This window comes from Arctopsyche grandis, chromosome 4 (genome assembly GCF_051622035.1).
Source record: "Arctopsyche grandis isolate Sample6627 chromosome 4, ASM5162203v2, whole genome shotgun sequence".
Taxonomy (NCBI): Eukaryota; Metazoa; Arthropoda; class Insecta; order Trichoptera; family Hydropsychidae; genus Arctopsyche; species Arctopsyche grandis.
Window position 1 is genome coordinate 33,269,836 of NC_135358.1, and position 26,136 is coordinate 33,295,971.

Sequence of the window (26,136 nt, forward strand, 5' to 3'; positions counted from 1 at the left end):
CTTCACAGCATTCATTGGGTGATTGAGGAGATCCACGCACTGCCAGTGCTCCGTCCAGAATGCCTTGGTATATCCTAAGTACCTGTTTATAAAAGGCAGGTCGCTCACTGCATCTTCCTCGACGCGTTTGTTTACCTATTGTTATAGTCACGTAATAGATATGCAGTCCCACTGTCTCAGCATGCAGTCCCACACTTTCGCGCTGTCAGTTCTGAGAACTCGAGCGGGAAGTGGCTGGGTGCCGTTACCGACCACTAAGTCCATTCGGGGGTCTCCATTGTTAGCCGACAGCACTTAAGCCTGGAGATAAACCTCGAAAACCAATTATAACGGCGGCTCCTTTTGGCATATGCCACAACATTAATCAGCCAATTCGATGCAATTTTGTACGATTTATTTTTTGAGCTTTAATTCCGCTTCTTCTCTCGTTACAATGAAAACGCTATGGGCCGGGCCGCACCGTGCGACTTGGTTGAGGGCGACCAGACCAATGTATGCTGGTAGATGGGACATGCCACACCCGTCAACTTGTTTGTCGCACACATTTCCATACATTTTTTCGTGTCGCGCAACTAGTCGGCCGACAAAGTTGCACGGTGTGACCCGGCCCTATAAGTAGCTGTTAAGCTAAAACAATAAATTAACACCAATTGGTAGCAAACGACACAATACTAGTAGTTAATAGTGTAACAGGAGCACCATCAAATACACAAAAGTTCTTTATATTATTACAAGACTCTTTATTTTTAAACTTCAAAATCTCAGTGGCTAATAGCTGTGGTGTTTCTCTTTCAATCTGCTTTTTATGATTGCAACTAGTACCATTTAAGGTCTGTTCATACCTATCCAGCACGACCCGTATCCTGAAGGTGTCATGCAAGTGCGGATAGTATTCTTTGGTACATTCTATATGGACGCGCATGAATGCGTAAATGCGCATGCGCGAATGGAGTATGAATACGTCCATATAATGTACCAAAGAATACTATCCGCACTTGCATGACACCTGCAGGATACGGATCGTGCTGGATAGGTATGAACAGACCTTTACAAGAAGTTTTTGATAAATTTAAAAATCTTTTAAAATAATAATTACAATTGATGATATTTTTACCCTTTCAGAGTCAAATGGAGTCCACCGATAAATACATCGCTTGGCGAAGATAAATTATTTACAGTTCCTCCACCCGGAAGCGGTGCCATATTAGGATTTATACTAAATATTTTAAGTAATTATAATTTGAATAAAGGAAGTATCGCCAGTGATGAATCGTCGATTCTTACTTACCATAGAATCATAGAAGCATTCAAATATGCATACGCACAAAGAACTCTACTAGGCGACATGGATTTTGTCAACATAACAGATGTAAACCAAATCCATACGACTTATCGATTTCCTCTATATTTTCGAGACTTCTCACCATAAGTATTTTATCGTAGGTATTAAAAAATTTAACATCAGCTGAATTTGCCAAAAATACACAACTTCAAATCCACGACAATGAAACCTTCTCCGAATCGAAACATTACGGCGCAAATTTCATTAACAAAGCTGATCGTGGAACAGCTCATATATCAGTATTAGCTCCAAATGGCGATGCCGTATCCGTTACAAGCACAATAAATTTTTAGTAAGCATAAAATACAGCATAGTATATAAAATACAGCATCATTACTATGTCATTGATTTTTTTTAGTTTTGGCGCAGGTTTCACAACTAAAGAGACAGGTATTATCATGAACAGTTGCATGGACGATTTTTCATCCCCCGGATTTTCAAATATTTTCGGACTCCCTGGTTCTCCGGCTAATTTGATCGAACCTGGAAAGCGTGCTATGTCTTCGATGAGTCCGAGCATAATTGTCGACAAAGATTTCAATGTGAAAATGGTCATTGGAGCTTCCGGAGGAACCAAAATTACCACTGCCGTTGCACTCGTGAGATTTTAACGCACACACATAACTCAACATCAATAGTTGATACTTCTTCAGCAGTTGTCGTTTATTAATTTCAGGTTATAATGAGAACATTTTGGTTCGAGCAAACCATAAAGCAAGCCGTCGATGCACCGAGAATACATCATCAACTGGAACCGAAGGAAGTTTCATACGAATACGGAAACACAAAGGTTGATCCAACATGAAAACTCGCTCTTAATATAATATTCTGAATAAAAATTTACGTTTTTTTTATTTTTCTTAGCAAATTCTAAAAGGACTTCAGAAAATAGGTCACAAACTGGAGCGTTATGAAGACAGAGGTTCAATTATTTGCAGTCTTTATAAAAATGCAACTGGTATTCACGCCAATGCCGATTATAGAAAAGGTGGAGATGTTTCCGGATTAGATCATTAAATTTATGTGAAGTGTATTTAATTTCAAAACATTGATTTAGTCGCTTCCTCAATGTTAAAGTGGCGTAATTTAACAAGTTAGAATGTTTTTAAGAATCTTGCTTGGTTCTCATTTGATTTGTGATGTTCAACTCAATATTTATTAGACACTACTTGATATTATTAATTTGAGAGGTATTAAAAATAAAACATACACATTAAAATTTGCTTCTTATAACCAAAAATGATACATTCTCTGAAATATCTTATCCTTAGTATCTAAGGAAAGATGAATCATTCATTTTGACATATTGTATAGGCAACATTTCATGTATGTATACTTTTTACAGTTTATTATAACTGAATTGTTGATAAGTGTTTAATTATCTAAATAAATGCTAGCTAGACAATTAAAATATATAAATAATTAGGAATCTTGTTCAGATACATAAAAAACGTTGTACTTTGTAAAAACAATTTTAATGGAGTTGTAAGTTTATTTTTTGAACAAATAAATTATGAAATAAACATTTTTTTCTACATTATGTAAGCATTCCGCTAAGAAACACACATTTGCCGCTGACTCGTTAAATTATACAACATATTATACATATTAATGGTGATCGGTTTCTTCGTAACCATCGGGAAGTGCATTAACATGAGGATTGTGGAAAAAGCTTTTGTTTCCGTCGCCCCATGGGAATCGCTAAAGTAGAAAAATAATTAAAATGTAATGCAAGATGTAACATTTTGTTTAGCATTAAGTAATTTAACAAAAAAAGGTTCACCTTATTACGAACGCGCAAATAATCATAAGCAATGAACTCCGGTCGTTGGGGCTCTTCCAAATTCACATACACGTTGATCATACCCAAACCGATAGCTGGCAAGCCCCCAAAGTAGAATAATTTTTTCCAAAAATCGGCACCACCTGAAAGTGAAACAGAATTTCAATTAAAAACAGACTATATTAAATCGTTGAGAAATTATTATTTTGAATATAAATACCAATAATTTTATTTTACTACCGCCATCTATGTTTAAAACTAATAAACCAACGGTGGATAAACGTCAACGACTATCTCGCCGGGTAGATTTCAAACGCGACTTACACGATATTTTTGCACCATCGTAATGGCAGAGGATCCATTTACTTATGATATTGATGACCAAATTGAGCAATATGGCAAAGTATGAAAACGATCGGATAAGAGGCAAACTTTTTCCTGAATTGTAATCGTAAGTGAAACGTAAAGGAGGTATGTAATAAAAAGGCGAAAATTTTGCATACTTGCACTATCATACACATATACAAGAAGTCTTCTTCAAACATTATGATTAAATGGTAAGTATTTGTATTTTAAATTACTCACAAATCAATGACGGACATATGTGTAGGTATTTTCCGAAAATCTGTTAAGTGTAAATGAACATTCACTTATCAGAAATAGTAATTTTGAATTATTGAAGTGGAAACATTTTCAGTAAAAGATGTCCTCAGATTTCAATGTTGGATCTAGATTTTAATGTTCATTTATTACCTCCGAACAATTCGTACTATGACTAATCCTACACAATCTTGATGACATGCTGAATGAATGAAATGAATCAATGGCTACGTCCACACTACCGATATGTACATCCGATATTTTCGAAATTTTCCATATCCAGTTCCCATATTGCAACCTGTGGTTGCTATTTAGGAACTGGTTATGGCAAATTTCGTAAATATCTGTAGTGTGGACGTAGCCAATGGCGCCGTCCACACACACGATATCTACATCCGATATTTCCATATCCAGTTCCTAAATAGCAACCACAGGTTGCAATATGGGAACTGGATATGGAAATATCGTGTGTGTGGACGGCGCCAATTGCTATGGAAATTGAATGTTGTCGATAAAAGAATGAAAGAGTGGTATACCTAATGTGATCGTTTATTTTTGTCCTCAAAACGGGACATCTACCAATTTTTACGTAATAGTACATATGTTTATTCAAGAAAACGAGTAATTTTTCATAGTTGTTATTTATTAATAAAAAGAACAGTTATGTTGATGGAGAAAAGAAATGAACAGGAATGAATAATATAAACATAAAAAAATGATGTTGTTTTATATTTTTCTGATGAACAAATTTTTTTAAGTATTACTGGGTTTGCTTTTAAATAAGCATGAAATTCTTGGCAGGATTTCTTAAAATTTATTTTAATTAACAACATCGCTTTAACCCTTTGCCCGCGTCACCAAATTTAGCGAACATGCCCTGTACGCGGCTGCTTTTTTGCGGATTTTGCTATCGCGTTTTCGACTATAAATATAGGTTGTAATATTTTTTTGAATTTTACAACCTATATTTATTTTTTTTGACTACTGCCATCTATTGAATTTGGTAAAGTATACATTTAGTAATATTTTCAACCAAGTTATAAAATTTTAACACAATAGACGGCTCTTAAACAGGTTGGAACTTCCAAGACATCTATGCGTGTCTCGCGCGCTGAGGGCATGTTCGCTAGGACATGTATAGTAGTCGTACGCGGTGGAAAGGTTAAAAACTGCGACTTGCAATTGCGTTTTTTCGTGTTAGTGGTAATTTTTTATATCTCTTATTTCCTATTATGCTGTAGATTAACATTATAATAATATAATACTATGATTACTAACCAAATTAAATTAAATTGTAAAATAGAAAATGATCAGTAGATCAGTAGCTATTAAAATAGATATAAGATGTATTGTGAACACAATTTCGTAATAATAAAAAGCATTTAAAAATCAAAAAAAAATCTGTGAAGACTCTTTCTACGGGTGCATTAGTTCCGGGCAGGCATAAAATATATTCAATAATTATACGAAAGTTTTTATGATTTAAATTATTTTCAACAACTTTCGATAGAAACGTTCCCAATGTTCCATTCTGTCACTTTTTGCGGTGTAATATAGTTAAGTGAATATTCATCAAATACTTCTGTATCTTGTTTACAATTAATAAATCCCTTTTGAATCAATATATCCATTACACCTTGAATTTCTTCCCACGTGGGTAATTTGGTTAAATCCGCCCATTCAAATATTACTAATTCTTCAAAGAACAAAGTCCACTGCTCCAAATATTAATGTGCTTATCTTATAGAACTCAGCAGCTTTAGTTTTTATTTATTCTTGTGCCATATGCACAGATACTTTTTTTTTAATTGTTACCGTGTGTTGCTCTCTTTTTGAAAACGGGACATTTCGACGTCCCGAAGCTGTGCTCGGAGACAACGGGACAGGTTCAAAATGGGACGTATGGTCACTTTAGGTATGCCTGATTGATTCGAAACACATAACCTTAAAAGTGGACGAGAAGAAAATATATCATCAATGGAATGAAACGATGGTAGATATGTGGCAATAGAGTGATTTTTATTAATAAATTGATAGATATTAATAGGTTGCAGGTTGCAGGATATGCAGGTTGTACATTAGCAGGGAGTGTTCTTCGGTTATGTAACTGTCAGTGTGTCGGAGGGTTAAGAGTGGGATGTCGGTATTTTCAGGATCAGGATCGAGAGAAGTTACCGCCGTGTCCTCCAGCAGTAGCTGACGAGGATCTCGCCCCCAGCGCTGCTACAGCACTCAATTTCTTCAGCGACTGCATTTTCAGCCGTCGACCAGCACACTGACTATGAACTCGTCTATCTGTCTATCTGCTTTTCTCCGTCGATCGTTCTCTAGATTCGCTTAACGCCACTTTTTACGCCCATTATCGTTCACTGTTTTTCATGGGTTCGGTGATTATTCCGTAAAACGCGATCTCGATCACGGAACATCTTGCACCCGAAAATTCCATCCATTGGCGCCGTCCACACACAAGATATCAACTAACGATATTTACTAGGTCTAGTAAATGCCGTGAATCGAACGGCGATTTAGGTCATTCATATTCGAATACAATTCAACTTAGTTAAGTATATAAGCTACAAGCGCAAATACACTTTCAACAATGTGCGCCAGTTGTAATATAACAGTTGTGCTTTGACAGCTCTGATGTTTTTACGAATGCTTTAGAATTCAATAATGCGTTAATATTTACTGGGTATTAAGAATAAAGGTAAATGAGTACCGTATTACGATAAAGCTAAAAATATGGTCCAATCAAAAATATGACTTTCCAACCATTGATGTATAATGCACTAGATGGGCCCAGACGTGTTATTTTGGTCGGAGATCTTGTCTTCACTAACTGAGGGATGCGGGGGGTTTAACTACCGGGGAAGTTGGGTTTTTTTCCCTACGACGCAGCGGTACCTACCTACCTACTAAGAGAAACTGTGCATGCGCCATGTATTTTGCATCGGTCTCCGTGATTTGACAGAATGTTAAATTACATAAAACGCAAATATCAGAATCCAAAGATCGAAAATCGAAAGATCTTAAGTCGATAGATCAAAAAAAAATGGTGCATGGTAAACGGTACATACTCACTTAATTTGTGCGAGCAGGATACAACAGGAACAAGAGGAACATGCTTTTCCTCCCGTGTTAATGTGCGCGCGTAGAATACGGGAGGAAAAGCATGTTCCTCTTGTTCCTGTTGTATCCTGCTCGCGCAAATTAAGTGAGTATGTACCGTTTACCATGCACCATTTTTTTTTTTGATCTTTCGACTTAAGATCTTTCGATTTTCGATCTTTGCCTTCCGATATTTGCGTTTTCTGTAATTTAACATTCTGTCAAGTCACGTAGACCCATTTTGCATGCGCTAAAAGGGAGACAAGTATAGCACGTGAGGGCGGATCTAGTATGTATATTCTAGATCTATGGTTCGAACCAGAGAAATGTAATATTAATAGAAGTGGCTTTAGGTGTTCTTTTGTTGTCAAGTGACATTCTGTCCACGGATAGATCTAAATAATTTTAGCATCAGTCGTATTTGACGCTTGGTGCTCAACGTACATACATATGTCCGATAAAAACTTCTCTGTTTGTTTATATTACTCGCAAGATGGGCAAGCATCGGTAAAAATTGCACAATACATTCAAAAACACACAATAAACAACATGGGATACATTTTTATAAGTAAATTGATCCGATTGTATTCCGTGCGATGTAGCGTATTTATAGAGACGTACCGCGTAAAATTGACAACAATTATTTATTCGTAAGGGCCCCTCTATACTTATTACATCTCTCTGCTCTACACCCCTCTACTTCTTAGCTTCTCCACGTCTCCTCGACACGATCGGGCGTCACGCCATATCTCTATAGCGGAAGTTTAAAATGCACCCATTGGTCAGAATGTATCGTTGTTGCTTTAATTAGTCAAACGTTTTAGTCCACGTGGACCACTTCACGTTGATTGGTTGTGCGCCTCGTTCGCGTGTATTTATTTTATTCAATATATCTAGGCACAACATATACTCGTGGCATTCTAAAATTTGATTTTTTGAAATCTCCATACTGGTCGACGCGTCCGCTACACAACAAGCGGGGTAGCGGAGAAGTAGAGGGGTGTAGAGCGTCTGGCATGTGCTCCTGATATTGAGCACCTGACTTAGAACTGGTGACGTCAGTGTCAGATGCTCTGGTTCCAACGCACGGTATTTACTAGATTCAGTAAATATCGTTAGTTGATATCTTGTGTGTGGACGGCCCCATTGAGAGTTACCCACACGAACTATCATACGCGATTTTTGTAGCAATTGTTGTGCAATGTGCAAAATAATCTGTTTACCGTTTTCATGATCTTCATTTCCACTTTTTACTTACTGAAATCAAAGACAACGCGCTACTTGCTTGTTTCCAGTTTAATCGTCGATGAAAGCCATGGAGTTAGAGTTAAGATCAGAGCATCTTAACCTGTGTGTCGCGGCAATATTTGTTCCCCGAACAGCACTTCGGCCTAATGCGTGCAAGTGAGATCGCGTGTGAGTGAGAAAACCGATGTTAGTTAGCGTTTTGTCACCTATGCATATACGGAATAACTAGCGACTGCCAATGAAGTACATATGTATGTACGTAGCTGAAAAACTCTACGAGTCATAAACAATGTGTGCCGCGAATATCCAGAGGTTACGATGCTCTGGTTTAGATCACTTTGTTAAAGTCGATTTAAAGTCCTCCATCGCTCTTTCCGCGCTATATTTTTGTAATCTAATTATAAATGAAAATTATCTGTATCTCAAATGATATAAAAATTCGGTAAACGGATTATTGCGCAAATTTTGATCGCACGCACGACAATCGTTGCCACAAAAATCGCGAATATGGAATATCTGGCACTCTAGTTCTCGTTAGTACAATATTTCGCTTGGTTTCAAGGTTTTTGGTGCCAGATGTTCCGTGATCGAGATTTTAGTGAAGTGCGTGAGATCGCTTTTTGCGGATTAATCACCGAACCAAAATTTCATAGCTTTTACATCGTTAGAGACCCGTATTTTTTTTTTCAAATTTAACATTTTCGTTTCAACGGATATAATAAAAATCAATTTCAATTCTTTGTAACACAATTGAAATAAAACGATAAAAGAAAATAAAACGATAATTTTTAAGAAATAGTAATGTTGGAAATCATCAATCATCCATCAAATATGTGTATAAATGCACATCCGGAGACACGATATTACAACGAATTCGACACACCCGACAATGACCATACGAAATAAGTGCTCTTCACAAAAAATGTAGAACAAAGGACAGCCCTTGCATGTGCGACGACAACTCCCATGCACCAGATGTTTTCCTCGGTCAACAAAGTTCCTATTCAATCATCAGTCAACGAGTCGATCCAGAGAACTTCGAGACAAAAGTCGAGAGACCGACTCGTGCTAATCTCCTTCGCTCAAGCTACATATATGGACGTGTACAACTTACAACTAAATAAACAATCTCGTCAAAATTACATTGTGTTAATCATCCTCTCCAGCACACATATACTTCCTCAATCTACAACTGACAGGACGCAGTCTCCATATAGATACACATATAATTTCTATAGTAATATGAGAACATACATAAATAAACGACAAAAACGTTTAAATTAGCATCATTTGAGCATTTTTAGCATCCATCGCAAAATGCGAAAAAAACACGAATCTCTACGCATCATCTTTTCATATTTAAACACGCAACACACAATTTATACGTTATCCCCGTTCTGCATGTTGACCGAATAGCGAGTCAGTGGTGTCACCCTAATGATCCTCACTTAATTTGCGCGAGCAGGATACAACAGGAACAAGAGGAACAGACTTTTCCTCCCGTATCCTGCGCACGCACATATTAGCCAGCAGTTTGGCTTAATGGTAGCGTATATATTTAGCACCACTGAGGTCGTAGGTTCGAGTCCTCGTCAAACTGCTGGTTAGGTTTGGAGGTTTTGTGACTCCAAATCGATCGTTTCTCTATCAGAGTTTGGTAATTTTATCTGATCATTGTTGAAACGGTTCCTGAAAATTGGTATTAGATCATTTCCTGTTGTCACAAAATCTGTGTGTATAATTTGTAAAAATTATGCACAGTAATCTGAAATTTATAGATATCTCTATAATTTCGTGTTTATTATATGTATAAAAATTGTACACAAAAATCTAAAAATAATCCATAGATGTCTCTTTGAGTATTATTTCTGTACTGATTAATTGTTATATGTTATATATTCTGATTGTATATGTATTATTGTATTTCTGACCGTTATCGTACACTCGTCGCATTGGAGCGATCTGTAATGACGAGTGTATATTGATTTTAACAATAAAATAAAATATATATTATATATACAATATATATACTGTTTACCATGTACCCTTTTTTATGATCTTTCGACTTAAGATCTATAGGGGGGTTGAAGGTTTTGGACCGTTTCGCGGCATATGGAAATTCAGTTGAATTTTGAAGAGGATCTTTATTACTCGATTAATACAGGTGTATTTGTATGTACAGCGAAGTAGGTAAAGGATTCACTGAAACGAGCTAGGTCGAGTTCCTGAAGCTCACTGGCATCTGGGGACGATGCACTGGTTTATAAACGATGCACTTTTTCGAATGGCTCCTATTTCAAGAGCTATTCGACTTCTCAATGAAATCCTTGCTGCCGTCCCTGAATGTGATATTTTCCACCTTGGGGAGCGTAGATTATCGGATGTTATTTTAACATATTTATCTGGTAACCTGCGCTCATCATTACTTTCTTAATTTGAATGTAATGTATGAGTGGAATCTTAATCTACTCTCTTCCATTTGGGCCTCGCTGTGATTTAATTTATTTTATTCATATTTTGTTTTATTTTATTTTACTTTTTCTTTCTCCTTTGTAAATTTTTATGTACTTTTTAAATTTTTTTTTTTCAGTGTAAACAAAGAATGGGATTTATGGATTTTATTTTTGATTTTTACACTTTTTTTTTCTCTGATGTATTATTTTCCTTTTGTTACTTTGTTTTATTATTTTTGTGGCGGCTCGCTTATACGACATGGTCGAGTTTGGTTGCCTTCCTGCGAGTGGGGACCAACCCGGCTGGGTTCGGAGAGCCACTACCCCCTCTGTCTTCAGCTGTCATATAATAAACACGTGCATTAACATGCCAGTCGTCTCATTCGTTCATCCTCCATATTTTATTTGACCATGCTTTCTGCTTTTGCTTTTTTCCTTTATTTATATTTTACTTGTTTTTATATCTTTTGTAGGCCATTTTAGCGCATTAGGTTCTTCCTGTAATGCCACAATGGTCCAAAACTATTAAAAAAATAAAAAAATAAAGGTGTTGCTTGAGCAACGCGTAGCTGGGCTGGTGAGATCACGTTCTGGAAGATTCCGACGGGGTCGAGGTCTTCCTTTGTGTTCTATGTTTGATGCGTAGTTGCGTAGCTCCTTGGGATTTCCCGTGTACTCGTGATTGCGTATCTAGAGCGAGTCGAATCGCCTTTATGGATAATCTGGATGAAGTATTGCGGCCACGGCTAACTTTCGTGTACGAGAAGAGGACGCGATGATGTCATATTTGTACAGATTAAGTTCGATGAGGGAAATAGATGATATCACAAGTCGTGCTATATGTCTACTGATCTTTCGATTTTCGATCTTTGCTTTTTCGGACTTTTCACCTTCGGTCCCGTGAGCTAGACCCACAATAAAAATAGATGGCCGTATATGGCGAGGTTAGGTGCGGTGATGTCGATGGTGTTGGTGTGGATGCAGCTGTCAGTGTTGGCGGCCGATGGGCTCTGCCACTTCCACCTGCACTTCTGCCTCCAGACGCGTCGAGGAGACCCGCTCCACGCGCTCCACCCTCTCCACCCTCTCCCTCTCCGACCCACCCCCCGCTCGTTCGCCCCCCTCGCACTCGCACTCGCACTCGCAACCGCAAACTCGACAGGTAAGCACGCATCTAAATACGCACTCGACGATCTTTCTCTCTACTCATTCGACAACACTATACTAGAGTACGCACCCCACCCCACCCCGCCTTTGCTTTGTTGTTGTTTTCTGCGACGCATTTGCCCAACCACCCACCCACCCCCTGGTGAATGCATTACGTTGCAATTTGCATATCTGTCATTAGGTTTGCATTGCAGTCTGCAATCGACAGGTGGCCTCGCACCCACTGCAACGGCTCGCCAGCTGTTTCCATTCTACGCGAACGCCATCATATGTTCGCACCATCCGCCATTTTCATAACCTACAATTTGTAAACATTCCTTTTTTTTTATTCTTTAGTCTTATCTCTTTTTTTGCATTTTATCATTAAACATTTCAACTTACGTGCTAGTTCAATTATGCTGACGTATACAATTTCGGATTTTTATAACAAAATGGCCTTAAGAGGGCTGTACACCTGAAACCTTAATTTTGTTGCCGTTCCTTTCTTCGATATATATATTGAGTGAATGTATATATTGAGTGAATGCGACAATATATATCAATATATATATTGAGTGAATGCGACGGTTGCGCTTCGACCAGATAAAACGTATTTTAAATTGACAAAATCGAGGTTTTGTATTCTCCAATTTTCTCCTCCGAAACTGGACCAATTTTAAAAAAAATTTCACCATCTGTATGAGAAAGATATTTTCTGTGCATCTATCGGCGTATTTTTTTTAAAATCGACCGTTAAATAAGCACGCTGGACTCTTTTCGTGGGTGTAAAAAAGAGGCGATTTTATATATGTTTGGCGGCTCCTAGCTCCTATAAAAAATAATTAATCAAAAAAATAAATCGATAGATGCACCCCAATGGTGGATATCAATAGCATATTAAAAAATAATTTGTCTAGTGCCATAATTGACGAAGGGAGAAGTATAGTACGTTTGTATGGATAAGGCGCTGGTGTCCAGCCCTTTTAAATATAGGGCACTATTGTCGATTTCTCAGACAATACATGCTTTAACAAGCTTTTTTTTGCTTTCAACACTGATTGGATTTGTGTTGTTATTTGCAGGGACGCGTAGATTATCTCTAGCCATAACAAAGAATATAGATCAAACTTACTTTCCAGATTGATTTTGTACGAAAAATAAATAATTTATCAACCTTTCAATAAACTTTATACAATTTTTATGCTCGTTTCGATTTCGAATCGACACGCCATTTTATCGTTTCGTCTTATCTGCATTTTTTATATACATTTTTGAATTATAACCTTGTTTCAATTAAATTGGCAGTTACTTCTGTTGCGTAGGGGTGGGTTCAGGATCCAAATGAAAGGCCAAAGTCGCTTCACAGCATTTATTCAACGATTCAGATTGCCAAACGTCCCTATTTTGAGCGGGACTGCCCTGTGTTCAATAGACAAATCCAGAGTCTCGCATTACCTCTGAAAATCCCGACTTTTTGAAATTGAAATTAATTGAAGCAGAGCCTGTTGAATTGAAATGTTAAGATGGATCAAATTTACTTTCCAGATTGATTTTTTACGAAAAATAAATAATTTAAGTCAAACTACTTATAATTTATCAACCTTTCAAGAAACTTTATATGAAAATATCTTCAAAAGCATAAATATTTCTCGTCATTAAAGTGTCGCTTTCTGATAAATTTCTACCTTAATGTTTACGAGCCTCATATCAAGTTGTTTTAATTACATTTAATTAGCTCAGTCTCAACCTTTATGATCAAAGACACATCTTTCAATTCTGCTTCCACACCTTAAATATTCTCGAATTACAATAACACTAATACAAAACAACACCACATTTATTTTTTCCTTACAACTGCCCAATTTTCTTTTGTCTAAAGGGTTTCTACCTGCTTTTGTAGGGTCAGTATTTCTGCTGACCTAAGTTTTGTATATGTTTTGCCAAACCCAAACTCTATATAAAGGAGATCTTATATTGCGATAAATGTACCCAAACTATGCATACAAAAAAAACTACCATTTCTCATAGGCATATAGAAATACTTCAGTCAGTTCAACTTCTATTATTTATGATTCATATTATTATTTTTATAACAAATTAATGTTTAATATACTGATAAAATAGTGTCTAGATATACTATTTTATATGTTTATACAAAGTAACTGTATATTGAAAACAACATGGACGCTATTTATCTAAAAGTCCCTGCTGCTATGTATAATTATCAGGTCATAAATAAAGTTTTCTTTCAATTGTGTGTACATTTGTTGTTGTCATTGAAATATTCATATTACAAATAATACAATGCATATTGTATTTTAATTGCTTATACCTATGATTAATACACTAATTGTTAACATATTAAATGAATACTCGACCCAAAAAGCCATTAAAAGTTGACTCCTTCCCAAAATTCAAAACTATGATACTTATACAGAACAAATTAGTATTGATTTGTATATAGAACTAAGTAAAATTTTCTCTATTTTATTATATTTTAATATTTAATTTATACCAGGAAGACCTAACAGATAACCCCAATGCGCCTTCCTGGCCAGAAATATTGTACATTTGATACAAATATTATTAGTATTATACAAAGTACGTAAATACATAACAATTAATATTCACAGAGACATCTATGGTCAAATTTGTAAATTTGCAGCATTTTAAACAATTCAGCGAAATTCAATAAATACATACATATCAATTAACATCCACAAAGACGTTTATGGTCAAATTAATAAATTTGCTGTATTTTATACAATTCGGTGAAATTTGGGATTGCTAAAAATTCGAGATTTTGCGAGAAAATGGATAACGTTGCAAATTTTTTGGAACCGTTTCAATGAAATTGGCAAACTCTGATAGGAAACGATCGACCTCGAGTCACAAATCCAAGGTCTGGCCAGCAGAAACCAGTGGGATTTGAACATGTGACCAAAGCCTGTTGAAAGCATTATATGCTAACCACTAGTTTATTCTGCTGGTTGTTTAAAATATCTGAACTTTTAATAATTAAGATTTTATTTGTTTAATTTTTTAGATAAGTTTTTCGAGCTTTGGAGGAAATTTGAGTGGCCGATCATTTGCAACAGTTGCTAGTAACTATTCTGGTAACAGCTCTACCCGTCCGTGGTCGAGAATCTCGAGGCGAAGGTTAATTTTATACACTATATCATACGTCGATGATTTTTCAGTGACATTTTTAATATTAAAACATTATTTATTCGTTTCAGATGGAATAATTCGACACTTTCTAGCCCACTTTTAGCTAGTAAAACTGCTTGGCCTGTGCCATATGTTGAATCGCTGTTTTTACCAGAGTTTAAAATCAACTCTGATTTTCAGACAAAAAAATATGAACTATTGAATACAATATCGCAAGGCGCTTTTGGTAAAGTGTATAAAGTTAAAGATATTGAAACCGACGAACTGTCGGCTCTGAAAGTTCTATCAAAGTCACAGGTAATTTATGTTAACGTATTTAAATACAGTCTGCACGCATTTTTCTGATTCATTGAGTTTTGCTAGTGATAACAATGACTTGCTTTTATTTATACGATGTCAAAATATATACAGTTATTCAGATGATGACTGTTTTTCATACAATTAATTTTATTACTATTAAAATTTCGTTCTTTACAACAGATTATATCTGATGGTGCCATAAAGCAAGTGAAAGACGAAGTTCATATTCAAGAAGTTTGCGGACACAATCCGTTTATTGTTTCAAGCAGTGTCAAGTGGCAAAGTCGCAAAAGGCTTTTTATAGGTATGTTTTTATATTGAAATATTATCATTTTATTGCTTTCAATGTATTTAATATGGTTTTTCTCGTGTTTTAGTGACCGAATATATACCTGGTGGAGAACTTTTGTCTCGGTTAGAAACTTATAAAAAATTACCCGAGCAACTTGTAAAGATTTATGTAGCTGAAATAGCGCTAGTTTTGGGTAATGACTAGTTTCCTTTTTCGTATGAAACATACATAATAATAAATATAATAATTTAAATGTTTTTCTTTTTTATATTTCAGATTTTTTACACAATGCTGGTGTAATATATCGCGATTTGAAACCTGAAAATCTTCTTTTAAACGCTCTCGGTCACATTCAACTGATCGATTTCGGGTTGTCGAAGTGGTTAAAGTACGGATCTCGAACCACAACTCTTTGTGGTACACTACATTATATGGGTACACAATTATCTGTTTTATAGATTTGTCTATTTGTTATATTTCACTACACAAAAGAATATAATTGAATTTGTTACCGAGTGATTTTGTATGCACGTCATAAAAATTTGTATTAAGATAATTTTTGATTATTGTTAGTATAAGAAAAAAAACCTCAAAATGAATGCTCGATCACAAGTGTTCTCTCTTACAATGGAAGGTAGGCAGGTGGACGAAGCTATAGCTAGCATATTCCATACGATACTATTCCACAGATCGTTCGGAAAGTTCATGTATAATAGAGAAGGTGGTTATTCTATCGGAACAATCGGATATACAGATGTAGATTGCGATTTTATAGACTTCACCTATGTGTGTTGCTCTTCGAAAGGTCTAGATAAGGTAGTCCGTAAAGAGATATCGGGCTTTTCAAATTTATTGCGAGGCACAGACGGAGCCGTCACCGGGCAAATTAGCTTAGAGTTTTTCCAGAAGAAGCGCAAACATTGGTTCCTGCAACCGGAGTGCATACCTTGGGAAGTGTGGACCGTTCGTTTGGAGCTGATCAATCTTCACAGCGAAGACGAGCGGCAGGTGTGTCGCGAGAAAGTCGGCGAAATGCTCCAAGACAAAGTCTTCTATGTGACGGAAGTCATCAACAGGCACGAATACGTACCGTCTGTGCCCATCCAGACCGATCTGGACCTAATTTTCGATACGTCCTACGAAGACGTACAACCGTATCTGTTCAAGTTCAACTACAACTTGGCGGGACCTTCCGCGTCCACCGTCGGTAACACTATGAAAAAATTAATCAGAGAAACGCTCGCTTTGTGATTGAGTATTCTGTCATGACAGGTTGTGTCATATCGATTTTTGATTTTGTACATACTATTGGGTATATTTCGTACATTCGTGTAGTTTTGTTCGATTTGTGTGTATATATATATATATACAAGAATTGTAGAACATACGTACATACATACATGTGAATATGTAAACGATTTCTTTTTATGTACTTTTTACTTAAAGTAGACTTAGCGTACATTTTTATACTGCGAGAGCTTGATTTTTTCCTATATTTTATATGTGTCGGTTAATTGTTGACTTTTTTTTTGTTTGTATAATATGTCGTTTTGTTAGTTACAATGTGTAAATTTGATATGTGGAACAGATGCGATTTTGGAAAGTAGTCTGTAAATTTAAATACTTATACAATACATCGAAATTCAGGATATAGAAATTTGGTGGAGAAAAGAATCCGTAATGGGTAGAGCGGTGATTAATCTTTAAGTTGATTATTTAATATTTATATGAAATCAAGCTGATGTTTTTTAATATTTGACAATTTTTTTACAATTAAAAATTTGGTATTTAGTAATATTTCTAACTGTAAACTTTCTAGGTGTCAATTTTTCACTATTTTTTTTACTTAATATTAGTGAATTAACATTTCATTGTGTATGTAAATAAAAATTCTTTTTTGTATATGTATTAATTTCATTCATGTGATGTAGAAGAGTTCAAATTGTATTAGTGAGAGAATAAACTATGTATATCTTTATGCAATAATAATTTCAGAATCCTTCTGGTGATTTGGTATGTTTTTATGCATTTAAGTCATATTTTTGTGATGCATACTATGGGTTTTCGATACAAAGTAATAAAAAAAAACTAATTTTAAATATTATATTTATTTTTTACACATTCATATATAATACATATTATTTTTCTATGTAGTTTTTTCATTTATTGTATTTTTTTTTGTCTTGAAATTGTGATAGATATATGGATATAACCATTAACATTAATTGTGTATGTATAATATTATATGTTTAGAAATTTAATGTTTGCCTTATGGCACCGTATGAGGTGCCAAAAATGTACAGATTATTACACTGAGATATATACAAGGGAAATATTATATTAAGTGTTTTATAAATAAATAAAAAAAAATATAAATATATATATATATATACCCCAACACAAAATTTATATTATATAAGTAGTCTATGTATATATACGTACATAGTTTTTAAAAATAAAATACTTAGACTGTTATCTTATTCATTAGTAAATTTTGTATAATATTTTAAGTATGGTAAATATTAATCTAGTGTACATTTTTCTCAATTATCAGTACCAAATAAAGATTTACTTAATAGTTTTAGTTCATCGTATAGTAAATAATTTATGCTACTATATATTGAAAGTGATATTTATTAGTGGTACAATATGTATAATTTTTGTTTTAAATTTTGCAAATTCTGAGCTCGCAAATCTTCCTACTATATACATACATGCATATGTGTCGAAATATTAACAGGATAATTTTCCGATATCTTAGATTAGGGTCCAAAATCAATTACATAATAATATTAATAATAATTAGAAAATTTCAAAATTTTAAGTCGGCAATTGAAGCGACTGACGAATATGTGTATAAATTTTATTTCGTCAATGAAATTATTTCAATCAATGAAAATTATAATGCTTATTTTTGAATGTGTAAAAAAAAAGAAATTCGAAAAATATTAAAACAATCACTGAAATTGATGTATTTTTTTTATTAAAACTAATCCCTTTTGTTTATGTGTGTTCATTTGTTTCCCTGTGATATTATATTTAAGTGTAAACACTTTCAATGTAATCAATATTTACAACAGAAGATTCATTCTTCACTCATGAGCAATATAAGATAAGTATTCGTTACACATTTTTGATTGAATAATTTTTAAATTATACTATATTTGAATACGAGTGATTGGGTGTGAATGAATGGCGATTGTAAATATTGAATTGATTATTATCATTTTTTTCTATTCCTATTGTTTTTATTTGAATGCATACATACATATATAGTTTGATTCGACAATACTTATTTCAGTTCGTTTTTCTTTCAGCACCGGAGATAGCAAATCGCGAACCTTATGGCCATGCCGTCGACTGGTGGTCCTTGGGAGTCATCGCTTGCAGAATGCTAACTGATTGTGTGAGTCTTTTTTTCCATTGCTTTTACTTTAGGACAAAAAGTTTCCCCTCACTTCAACACCCACACTATATAGTTTCACGCCTACGGGATAAAATAACCATTCACATATAACCCTTATCTTGTCAGCTGAACCCATTGAATACTAAAATAATCGTATTTATAACCCATTCAGCAGTCAACCAGCATGAATCGCAGTTGTTTGTTAACCCTTTGAATACTGACCAACGCCGATTGGCGTTTTGCCAACAATTCCACGGGACTGAAAACCACCTATAGACGTTGTATTTTGAGCATGTACAAAGTAAACAAGAATACTACCCGTTAAGCCTTTACAGGTAGCATTAGAAAAACTGCATTGAATATGGGTCATGTAATCCGTGTCTTATAAAGACTTGTTTACACCGGAATTTCTGAATTTTTAACCATTGCAGAATTTCCCGATGGAAATCTCCAACTGCTGAGTATTTTAGTTTGTGGCTTTGCATTTACATAGATTGTGAGCATTACATTTTAACAACGATGAAGAAGATGGAACTAGTTTTGGAAAAATACATTCATTAACCTTTCGAATGCTGACCAACGCCGATCGGCGTTTTGCCAACAAGCTCTTCAACCTGAAATACGCCTATCGGCGTTGTTTTTATGAGTATGTAAAAAATAAACACGAATACTACCCGCTAAGCCTTTCCAATTAGCTAGCATTGAAAAAAAATGCATTGAACATGGGTGGTGTAATCCGTGTCAATGCTTATAAAGACTTTTTTACACCGGAATTTCTGAATTTATAACCATTGCAGAATTTGCCGATGGAAATCCCTAATTGCTGAGTATTTTAGATTATATGTATTATATGTATTTTAACAACAAAGAAGAAGATGGAACTGGTTTTAGAAAAATACATTCATTAACCCTTTGAATGCTGACGAACGCCGATCGGCGTTTTGCCAACAAGCTCTTTAACCTGAAATACGCCTATCGGCGTTGTTTTTATGAGTATGTAAAAAATAAACAAGAATACTACCCGCTAAGCCTTTCCAATTAGCTAGCATTGAAAAAAAATGCATTGAACATGTGTGGTGTAATCCGTGTCAGTGTTTATAAAGACTGGTTTACACCGGAATTTCTGAATTTATAACCATTGCAGAATTTCCCGATGGAAATCCCTAACTGCTGAGTATTTTAGATTGTAGCTTGGCATTTAGATTGTGAGAATTACATTTTAACAACGATGGAGAAGATGAAACTAGTTTTGGAGAAATGCATTCATTAACCCTTTGTATGCCGACCAACGCCGATCGGCGTTTTGCCAACAATTCCATGGAACTGGAAAACGCCGATGGGCGTTGTTTTTTGAGTATGTAAAAAAGTTAACAAGAATACTACCCACCAAGTCTTTCCAGGTAGCATTGAAAAAAAATGCATTCAACATGGGTTGTGTAATCCGTGTCAATGTTTATAAAGACTGGTTTACACCGGAATTTCTGAATTTATAACCATAGCAGAATTTCCTGATGGAAATCCCTAACTGCTGAGTATTTTAGATTGTGAGCATTACATTTTAACAACAATGAAGAAGATGGAACTGGTTTTGGAAAAATACATTCATTAACCCTTTGAATGCTGACCAACGCCGATTGGCGTTTTGCCAACAAGCTCATCAGCCTGAAATACGCCTATCGGTGTTGTTTTTTTGAATGTGTAAAAAATAAACAAGAATTTTTCCCGCCAAGCATTTCCAGGTAGCATTGAAAAAAAAAACATTGAACATGGGTCGTGTAATCCGTGTCAATGTTTATAAAGACTGGTTTACACCGGAATTTCTGAATTTATAACCATTGCAGAATTTCCCGATGGAAATCCTTAACTGCCGAGTATTTTAGATTGTGGCTTGGCATTTAGATTGTGAGAATTACATTTTAACAACAATTGAAGAGGATGAAACTAGTTTTGGAAATAAAATTCTATAATAGACTTATTTTGTTTATTTTATATTGTTGCAAGATATATTTGAGAGTCTAAACACACCCTTACAAAACTCGAAATCCTGGGCGGTAGTTATCTAGGGTGGTGATCTAGGGTTTATTTGGATTAGCTATAATTTTTATACCTGCTTTCTATTAGATTTCTAAATAATTCTAGTTGGAAATGTTGGCGAAATTTTCGGCGTGGCGAAAAAGACGCCAGCACTCAAAGCGTTAAAGTTCTGGGTACTGTTCGAGTACATAGTTCCATCATTTTAGTTAGAGAGGTAAGTCTTCACGTTTGATGAAGTAATTCGCTATCTGTCGAGGATCGAATAGAGGACGTTAACCTGTTGTTGCCCGAGGCGGTGGCATCCAGCTCTGCGTGACTGCCCCTTGTTCCGGCGCAATTATTATGCTGTTCTTACAACTACTGATCCGGCCCCTCGTACCTGATGTACTTCCGATCAGGTCTTATTCACTTTCCGCCGATACTTTGTTGTGTGCGTAATAAAGCTATACTGTGTGCGGCAGACACAACGAGCCTTTTAATGAAATCGTTATAGCTGAAGTATGTATGTAGAGGATGAAGTTGCACTTCCATACACTTTTCCATTTGTTTTTCGACTCGACTCAAAAGACTTACGTGTGTATGTATGTATGTAACCTGAGAAGGTCCACTTGAACCTGCTTCATTTTTTATTTCGCCTTTACGACATAACGATTCCTGGCATGAATGATTTTTATCCATCATTAAACCAGCAGTGTGGACTTGCGGTTAACATACAATGTACTCTTGATTATCCGTGCTTGAAAAATAATAATTAATTTTTTAAAACTAATTAAATTTTTTTCTTATATGATAATGAGACGCACCGACTGATTGCGACCGTAAACATGCGTGTTATTTGAAACAAATGATGTCACACAGAAATATTTTCGTGTGACATCCTTTTTACAAACCTCCTTTACGTATCACATGGTCTTCGTTTAAGAAGTCATTTTTTATTAAATTTATTTTACTATTGCGTCAATTCTTTCGGTGGCTTTTGATCATCGAAGAGGTAACAAGTGCGTGTATTCAGTGCAGATTTTTTCGAACATATGTACGTATGTTTAATTATTATCAATTATTTTTATTTTATTAATTGAAAAATCAACAGACAGGATGTACAGAGATAGGTATAAAAAAAACAAAAAGTAAATAAATAATATATGTAACATCCGAGTCCAATAATAGATTTTTACAAAAATGAAAAAGATAAATATAAGGAAAACAAATTAAAAAGTAAAGAATAAAGGCATGACAAAATATGTAGTACATTGCATAATTAAACTATAGTATTAAAATATTTGGAAAAGGTTATAAGATAGAATATAAGAAGAAATTGAAATTTACAAATATAAAAAACAAATGAAAAAGGTAAATACAAAATAAACAAATGAAAAGGAAAAGAATGAAAGCTATAATATGATTAAATAGCACATTACATAACTAAACTAAAGTATAAAAATAATGGAAATATTGGAAAAATAGAATAGGAGAAAAAATGAATCAATCGGTCAAGATTCTCTTGATGTTAGACCTGAATTGATGTAGGGAAATACCAAACAGATCAACCTCATTCAGCTCCCCGTTAAACATACGATAAACGCGCTGCAGATAAAAATATTTTTGGGAATTAGTACTGAAAGGATCAAGTGAAAAGAGTGCAACGCGTCTAGAGTATCGAACTGGGATTCTGAAATTAACCTTATTCAGTAAATCAGAACAATCAAGGAAACCATTTATGAGCTTAAAGAAGAATATAGCATCAGAATGTCGTCGCCTGACAGAAAGATTGTTTAAAGAAAGGATTTTTAAAATGTCGGAAACAGTAGAATGGGTATAGGTAGGAAAAAGGTAGCGTAAGGATTTAATAAATTTAAGTTGAACTTTCTCAATACAATTAATATGGGATCAAAGGGTTTTGTTGAGCGGAGTAGGAATCCAAGAGATTTAAATGCTTTGTTGGTAATAAAAGAAATATGTTCAGAGAAATCTAGTTTATTATTGAGTATTACACCAAGATCCTTAATAGAAGATGACGTGTTAAGGATTGAATGATTTAATTGATATTGATTAGTAATAATTGACTTATTTCTAGTGAAATTTAAAATAGAGCATTTTTCTAGATTAATAAAAAGATCATTATTATAATACGTTGATCATTATAATACGTTGTGTGCAGTGGCGGACTGGGACTGAAATCTGTACATGCCAGGAGTCAAAGGGGGCCCACCCAGGGTTAATAAAATTTGTCCCCCCCCCCCCCCATATAACAGAATTTTCAAAAATGGGAATAAAGAAATTTAGGTACAAGAAAAATGGCAAAAGCAAAATAGATCCATAAATTACATTGTATATTTCGTTTTAACCCTTGTCCTAGGTAGATAGAATGCGGCATAAAAGCGGCTTTTACTTTTTACCTTACGGCTTTTACCTTATTGAGTTATAAAATATGAAAAAAATAAGCTTATTTTTGAAAAAGTAATTATATAAAAATATTATGTAATAAAAAGAGAAAAAAGCGCCACAGGCGAAAATTTTTTCCACAAATCTTTACATGGTCAACATTAATCGACCATCAAACTGAGTCACCAAAAAACTATCAATTAACTTAATTTCTACCGACTGTCTTTTCACTTTATCTATATGTACGTAATAACATTAGATAAAGTTTTGTTTTGTTTTTTTTCAAAGCACATAGCAGCGATTATTTTATTAGTTACCCAAAAGTAACATACATAAGAAATAAACGTAGCATTTATAGATCCATAGTATCTCATTAATCATTAAATTCATATTTTCTAAATTCACACTATTCCTTAATTTAGGCGAGTGCCCCTCTATGCCCCCCCCCAAATTACGTCCCTGAAAAAAATGCATAATATTTTCAATTAATGTTAATCGAAAATCGGGATTTTGGGGAGGGGGCCCCTATCCTATATTTCTATTTACATGGATGTGTCTAGATTAGGAATAGATTTTATATTCGGAAACTGTTTAAAATTGTGTATTTAAATCTTACTATATCATCGAAGTATAATCAAATGTTATTTTGAAAGTATGAAGTAAATTTAAATCGCTGGTTGATGATGAGTCGTCCTATAAAAATTGTTTTAAGCAATTCAGTTTATATTATTCACGAAAATTTGTTTATTCCCATTTTTATTTCAGTAAATAGTTGTTACATAGGTAATGGTATATACATAATATTGACGTTGGAAATGGGCCCGGCAAAAGGGCCCACGCAAATGTTGAAACTTACATTTCGAGCCTAATAAAAAAAGTTAACCGATCCCTGGGCTGTTAAAGCAGGTATTAGTTATTTGTGGATATCGTAAGAAATTTGTTTTGTTGAAATACCCAAACTTTAGGTCCCAAAGTTGCAATATCGTTTAAATTTTTACACACGTGAAATAGTTAAAAGTTATTTAATTTTACTGAGGGCCCATATTTTCTAACAGATAGTGGGGCCCACATGCCATCGGGCATGTTCGCTTGTATGGCCAGTCCGCCACTGGTTGTGTGTGAAATTAATTTCTTTGCTATTAACTGGAAAATATTTCAGATTTACATACCTGTTCGAAATATAGTTGAACAAAAAAATAAGTTAGAGGCGTTCGCGAGAAATTGTGATAGTTCTGCAGGTCCTTCGAAACGAAAAAGTATGAAAATGTCAAGATACGAATATGAGCAGAAGGAATACCAATTGGCGGTGAAATGTGTATGGAAACGGCCAAGTTTTTCCATGAAAAATTAGGATTAGTAGACAACTTATGTAAATGCTTGGTCTGGCTGGTTGACTAGATTTTTTTTTATATTTTGGCAACAGTAGTACGAACTAAAGGTACTAACGGCACACATCTGCTTAACTATAAGCGTTTTTCTTAATAAATAATAAGCATTAAAATTATGAAACAAAAATTTGTGTTGTTAATATGATATCATACTCGAAACCAAGTCAAAATTTGATGATTCGGATTATCCGTGTTTTTCAATTATCCGTGCCCACCCTCCCCAGCATTAGCCCGGATAATTGAGAGTGTACTGTATATGCTTTCGAACATAGTGTCCCACTGATTGCTGCTGGCCAGACCCCGTTTGTGACTCCAGGTCGATCGTTTCCTCTCAGAGTTTGCCAATTTATCTGATTTTCATTGCAACGGTTCCAACAAATTGGCAATCTTTACCCATTTCTCGCAATTTTCTAGTTTTCAGCATCTCGAATTTCGCTCATTCGTATAAAAATGCTGCAAATTTGTCCACAAATGTCTTGCAAATGTTTTATTCGCTGCTGCGAATAACGCTTTACGCGACATGATCTACATACCTATACCCAGGTGTGCGGCGGACTTTAAAAGCAGGTGGGGCACCAGGAAGCTAACCCCCCCCCCCTCTACATATTTATTTTTTTCCAAAAAAATGAACTTAAAATATTTTTAGTTACGTTTCATACAAGGAAAATGACTTTATTCTTAACAAATTATCAACATTGTTCATTGTGTTCTGAAAAAGCAAAATTCGATTCGATATGGTTAAATATTTATGTTTTTCGATTCAAATACATTTAATAAAAAAACAACTGGATATTTACTATTATATTCGCCATGTTTAAGCTTTTTATATTGCAAATACTGAGCGAAGCCGGGTAAAACAACTAGTAAATATTTAATGATTATAAATTTTTTGTCATTTTTTTCTCTGCTTCGACTGAATGTCTAAACTCTACTCACACCACCACTTTTTACACACAGCACACAGTTTTACTGCTGTATAGTATGAATAGATTTTGTCGGCTACTGCTGTTACGTCTACGCCACGTTAGACATGAATGTTTCCATTCAAAATGTACCAACGAATACTTTTCGTACTGCTGGTTACGTGCTGTGCTAGTATAAATATACCTTAGTTTGTAAATCATACTGTATTTTTTATTACAAGCTTTTTTCAGCTTCCTTATTACAAGCTTTGTTAAACATACTTCCTTTATTTACTTATTGTAATAAGTAGTCACCGGAGCCTGAGGGGGCCGTATATTGTTCAAAGGTTGTAAATGCATTGTTAAAGGTTTGCCGAACAATGGATAGCACGGTGACTATCCTACCTCTAGTAATAAGGAATGTGATCATCAGATCGATTTATTACTTCTAATTTTAATTTTGTGCTATTTATTTATACTTTGAGTCGATGACTCAATTTTATATTTTCTCACGCCACTAAATTACTAGAAACATACTTACATACATAAGTACATACAATTCAAAAGCAAAAATAATTACA

General features: G+C 34.7%; 3 protein-coding genes across 7 annotated transcripts in view; 2 read left to right on the forward strand and 1 right to left on the reverse strand.

Annotated features, from left to right (window-relative positions):
* Positions 1-2,862, forward strand: part of LOC143911148 (glutathione hydrolase 1 proenzyme-like) — a 38,026-nt gene extending 35,164 nt beyond the window's left edge. For 2 of the 3 annotated variants that reach the window (XM_077429911.1, XM_077429912.1), the window contains exons 7-11: positions 1,123-1,369; positions 1,444-1,634; positions 1,701-1,941; positions 2,019-2,132; positions 2,207-2,862. In XM_077429911.1, coding sequence (XP_077286037.1) covers positions 1,123-1,369; positions 1,444-1,634; positions 1,701-1,941; positions 2,019-2,132; positions 2,207-2,359 — 946 coding nt within the window. In that variant the 3' untranslated portion in view covers positions 2,360-2,862. The remainder of the gene's footprint in view (positions 1-1,122; positions 1,370-1,443; positions 1,635-1,700; positions 1,942-2,018; positions 2,133-2,206) is intronic. The other variant, XM_077429910.1, reaches the window with a different exon arrangement.
* Positions 2,550-6,008, reverse strand: levy (cytochrome c oxidase subunit 6A levy). The gene is made up of 3 exons (XM_077429921.1): positions 5,901-6,008; positions 3,126-3,268; positions 2,550-3,043 (listed from the first exon to the last, which is right to left on the reverse strand). The coding sequence occupies exons 1-3, from the start codon at positions 5,977-5,979 to the stop codon at positions 2,951-2,953; spliced, it is 315 nt and encodes a 104-aa protein (XP_077286047.1). The 5' UTR covers positions 5,980-6,008; the 3' UTR covers positions 2,550-2,950.
* Positions 6,009-11,470: 5,462 nt separating this feature from the next.
* Atg101 (autophagy-related protein 101) overlaps positions 11,471-26,136 on the forward strand; it is a 115,701-nt gene continuing 101,035 nt past the window's right edge. Inside the window, exons 1-8 of one of the 3 annotated variants that reach the window (XR_013260554.1) lie at positions 11,506-11,696; positions 14,727-14,839; positions 14,920-15,148; positions 15,332-15,455; positions 15,529-15,636; positions 15,720-15,878; positions 18,761-20,035; positions 20,391-20,543. Coding sequence is in view for 2 of the 3 variants with exons in the window: in XM_077429918.1 (XP_077286044.1) it covers positions 11,538-11,696; positions 14,727-14,839; positions 14,920-15,148; positions 15,332-15,455; positions 15,529-15,636; positions 15,720-15,878; positions 18,761-18,849 (981 nt within the window). In the remaining variant the exon portion in view is untranslated. Of the gene's footprint in view, positions 11,697-14,726; positions 14,840-14,919; positions 15,149-15,331; positions 15,456-15,528; positions 15,637-15,719; positions 17,515-18,760; positions 20,036-20,390; positions 20,544-26,136 lie in introns of those variants that run through there. The other 2 variants (XM_077429918.1, XM_077429919.1) reach the window with 2 other exon arrangements.

Excerpts from the sequence above, each read along its gene's own strand:
- levy (XM_077429921.1), bottom strand. The coding sequence starts at position 5,979 with ATGCAGTCGCTGAAGAAATTGAGTGCTGTAGCAGCGCTGGGGGCGAGA. Across the intron at positions 3,269-5,900 it reads TACTGCTGGAGGACACGGCG|GTGGTGCCGATTTTTGGAAA; the intron begins GTAACTTCTCTC and ends TTTCACTTTCAG. Across the intron at positions 3,044-3,125 it reads ATTTGCGCGTTCGTAATAAG|CGATTCCCATGGGGCGACGG; the intron begins GTGAACCTTTTT and ends TTTCTACTTTAG.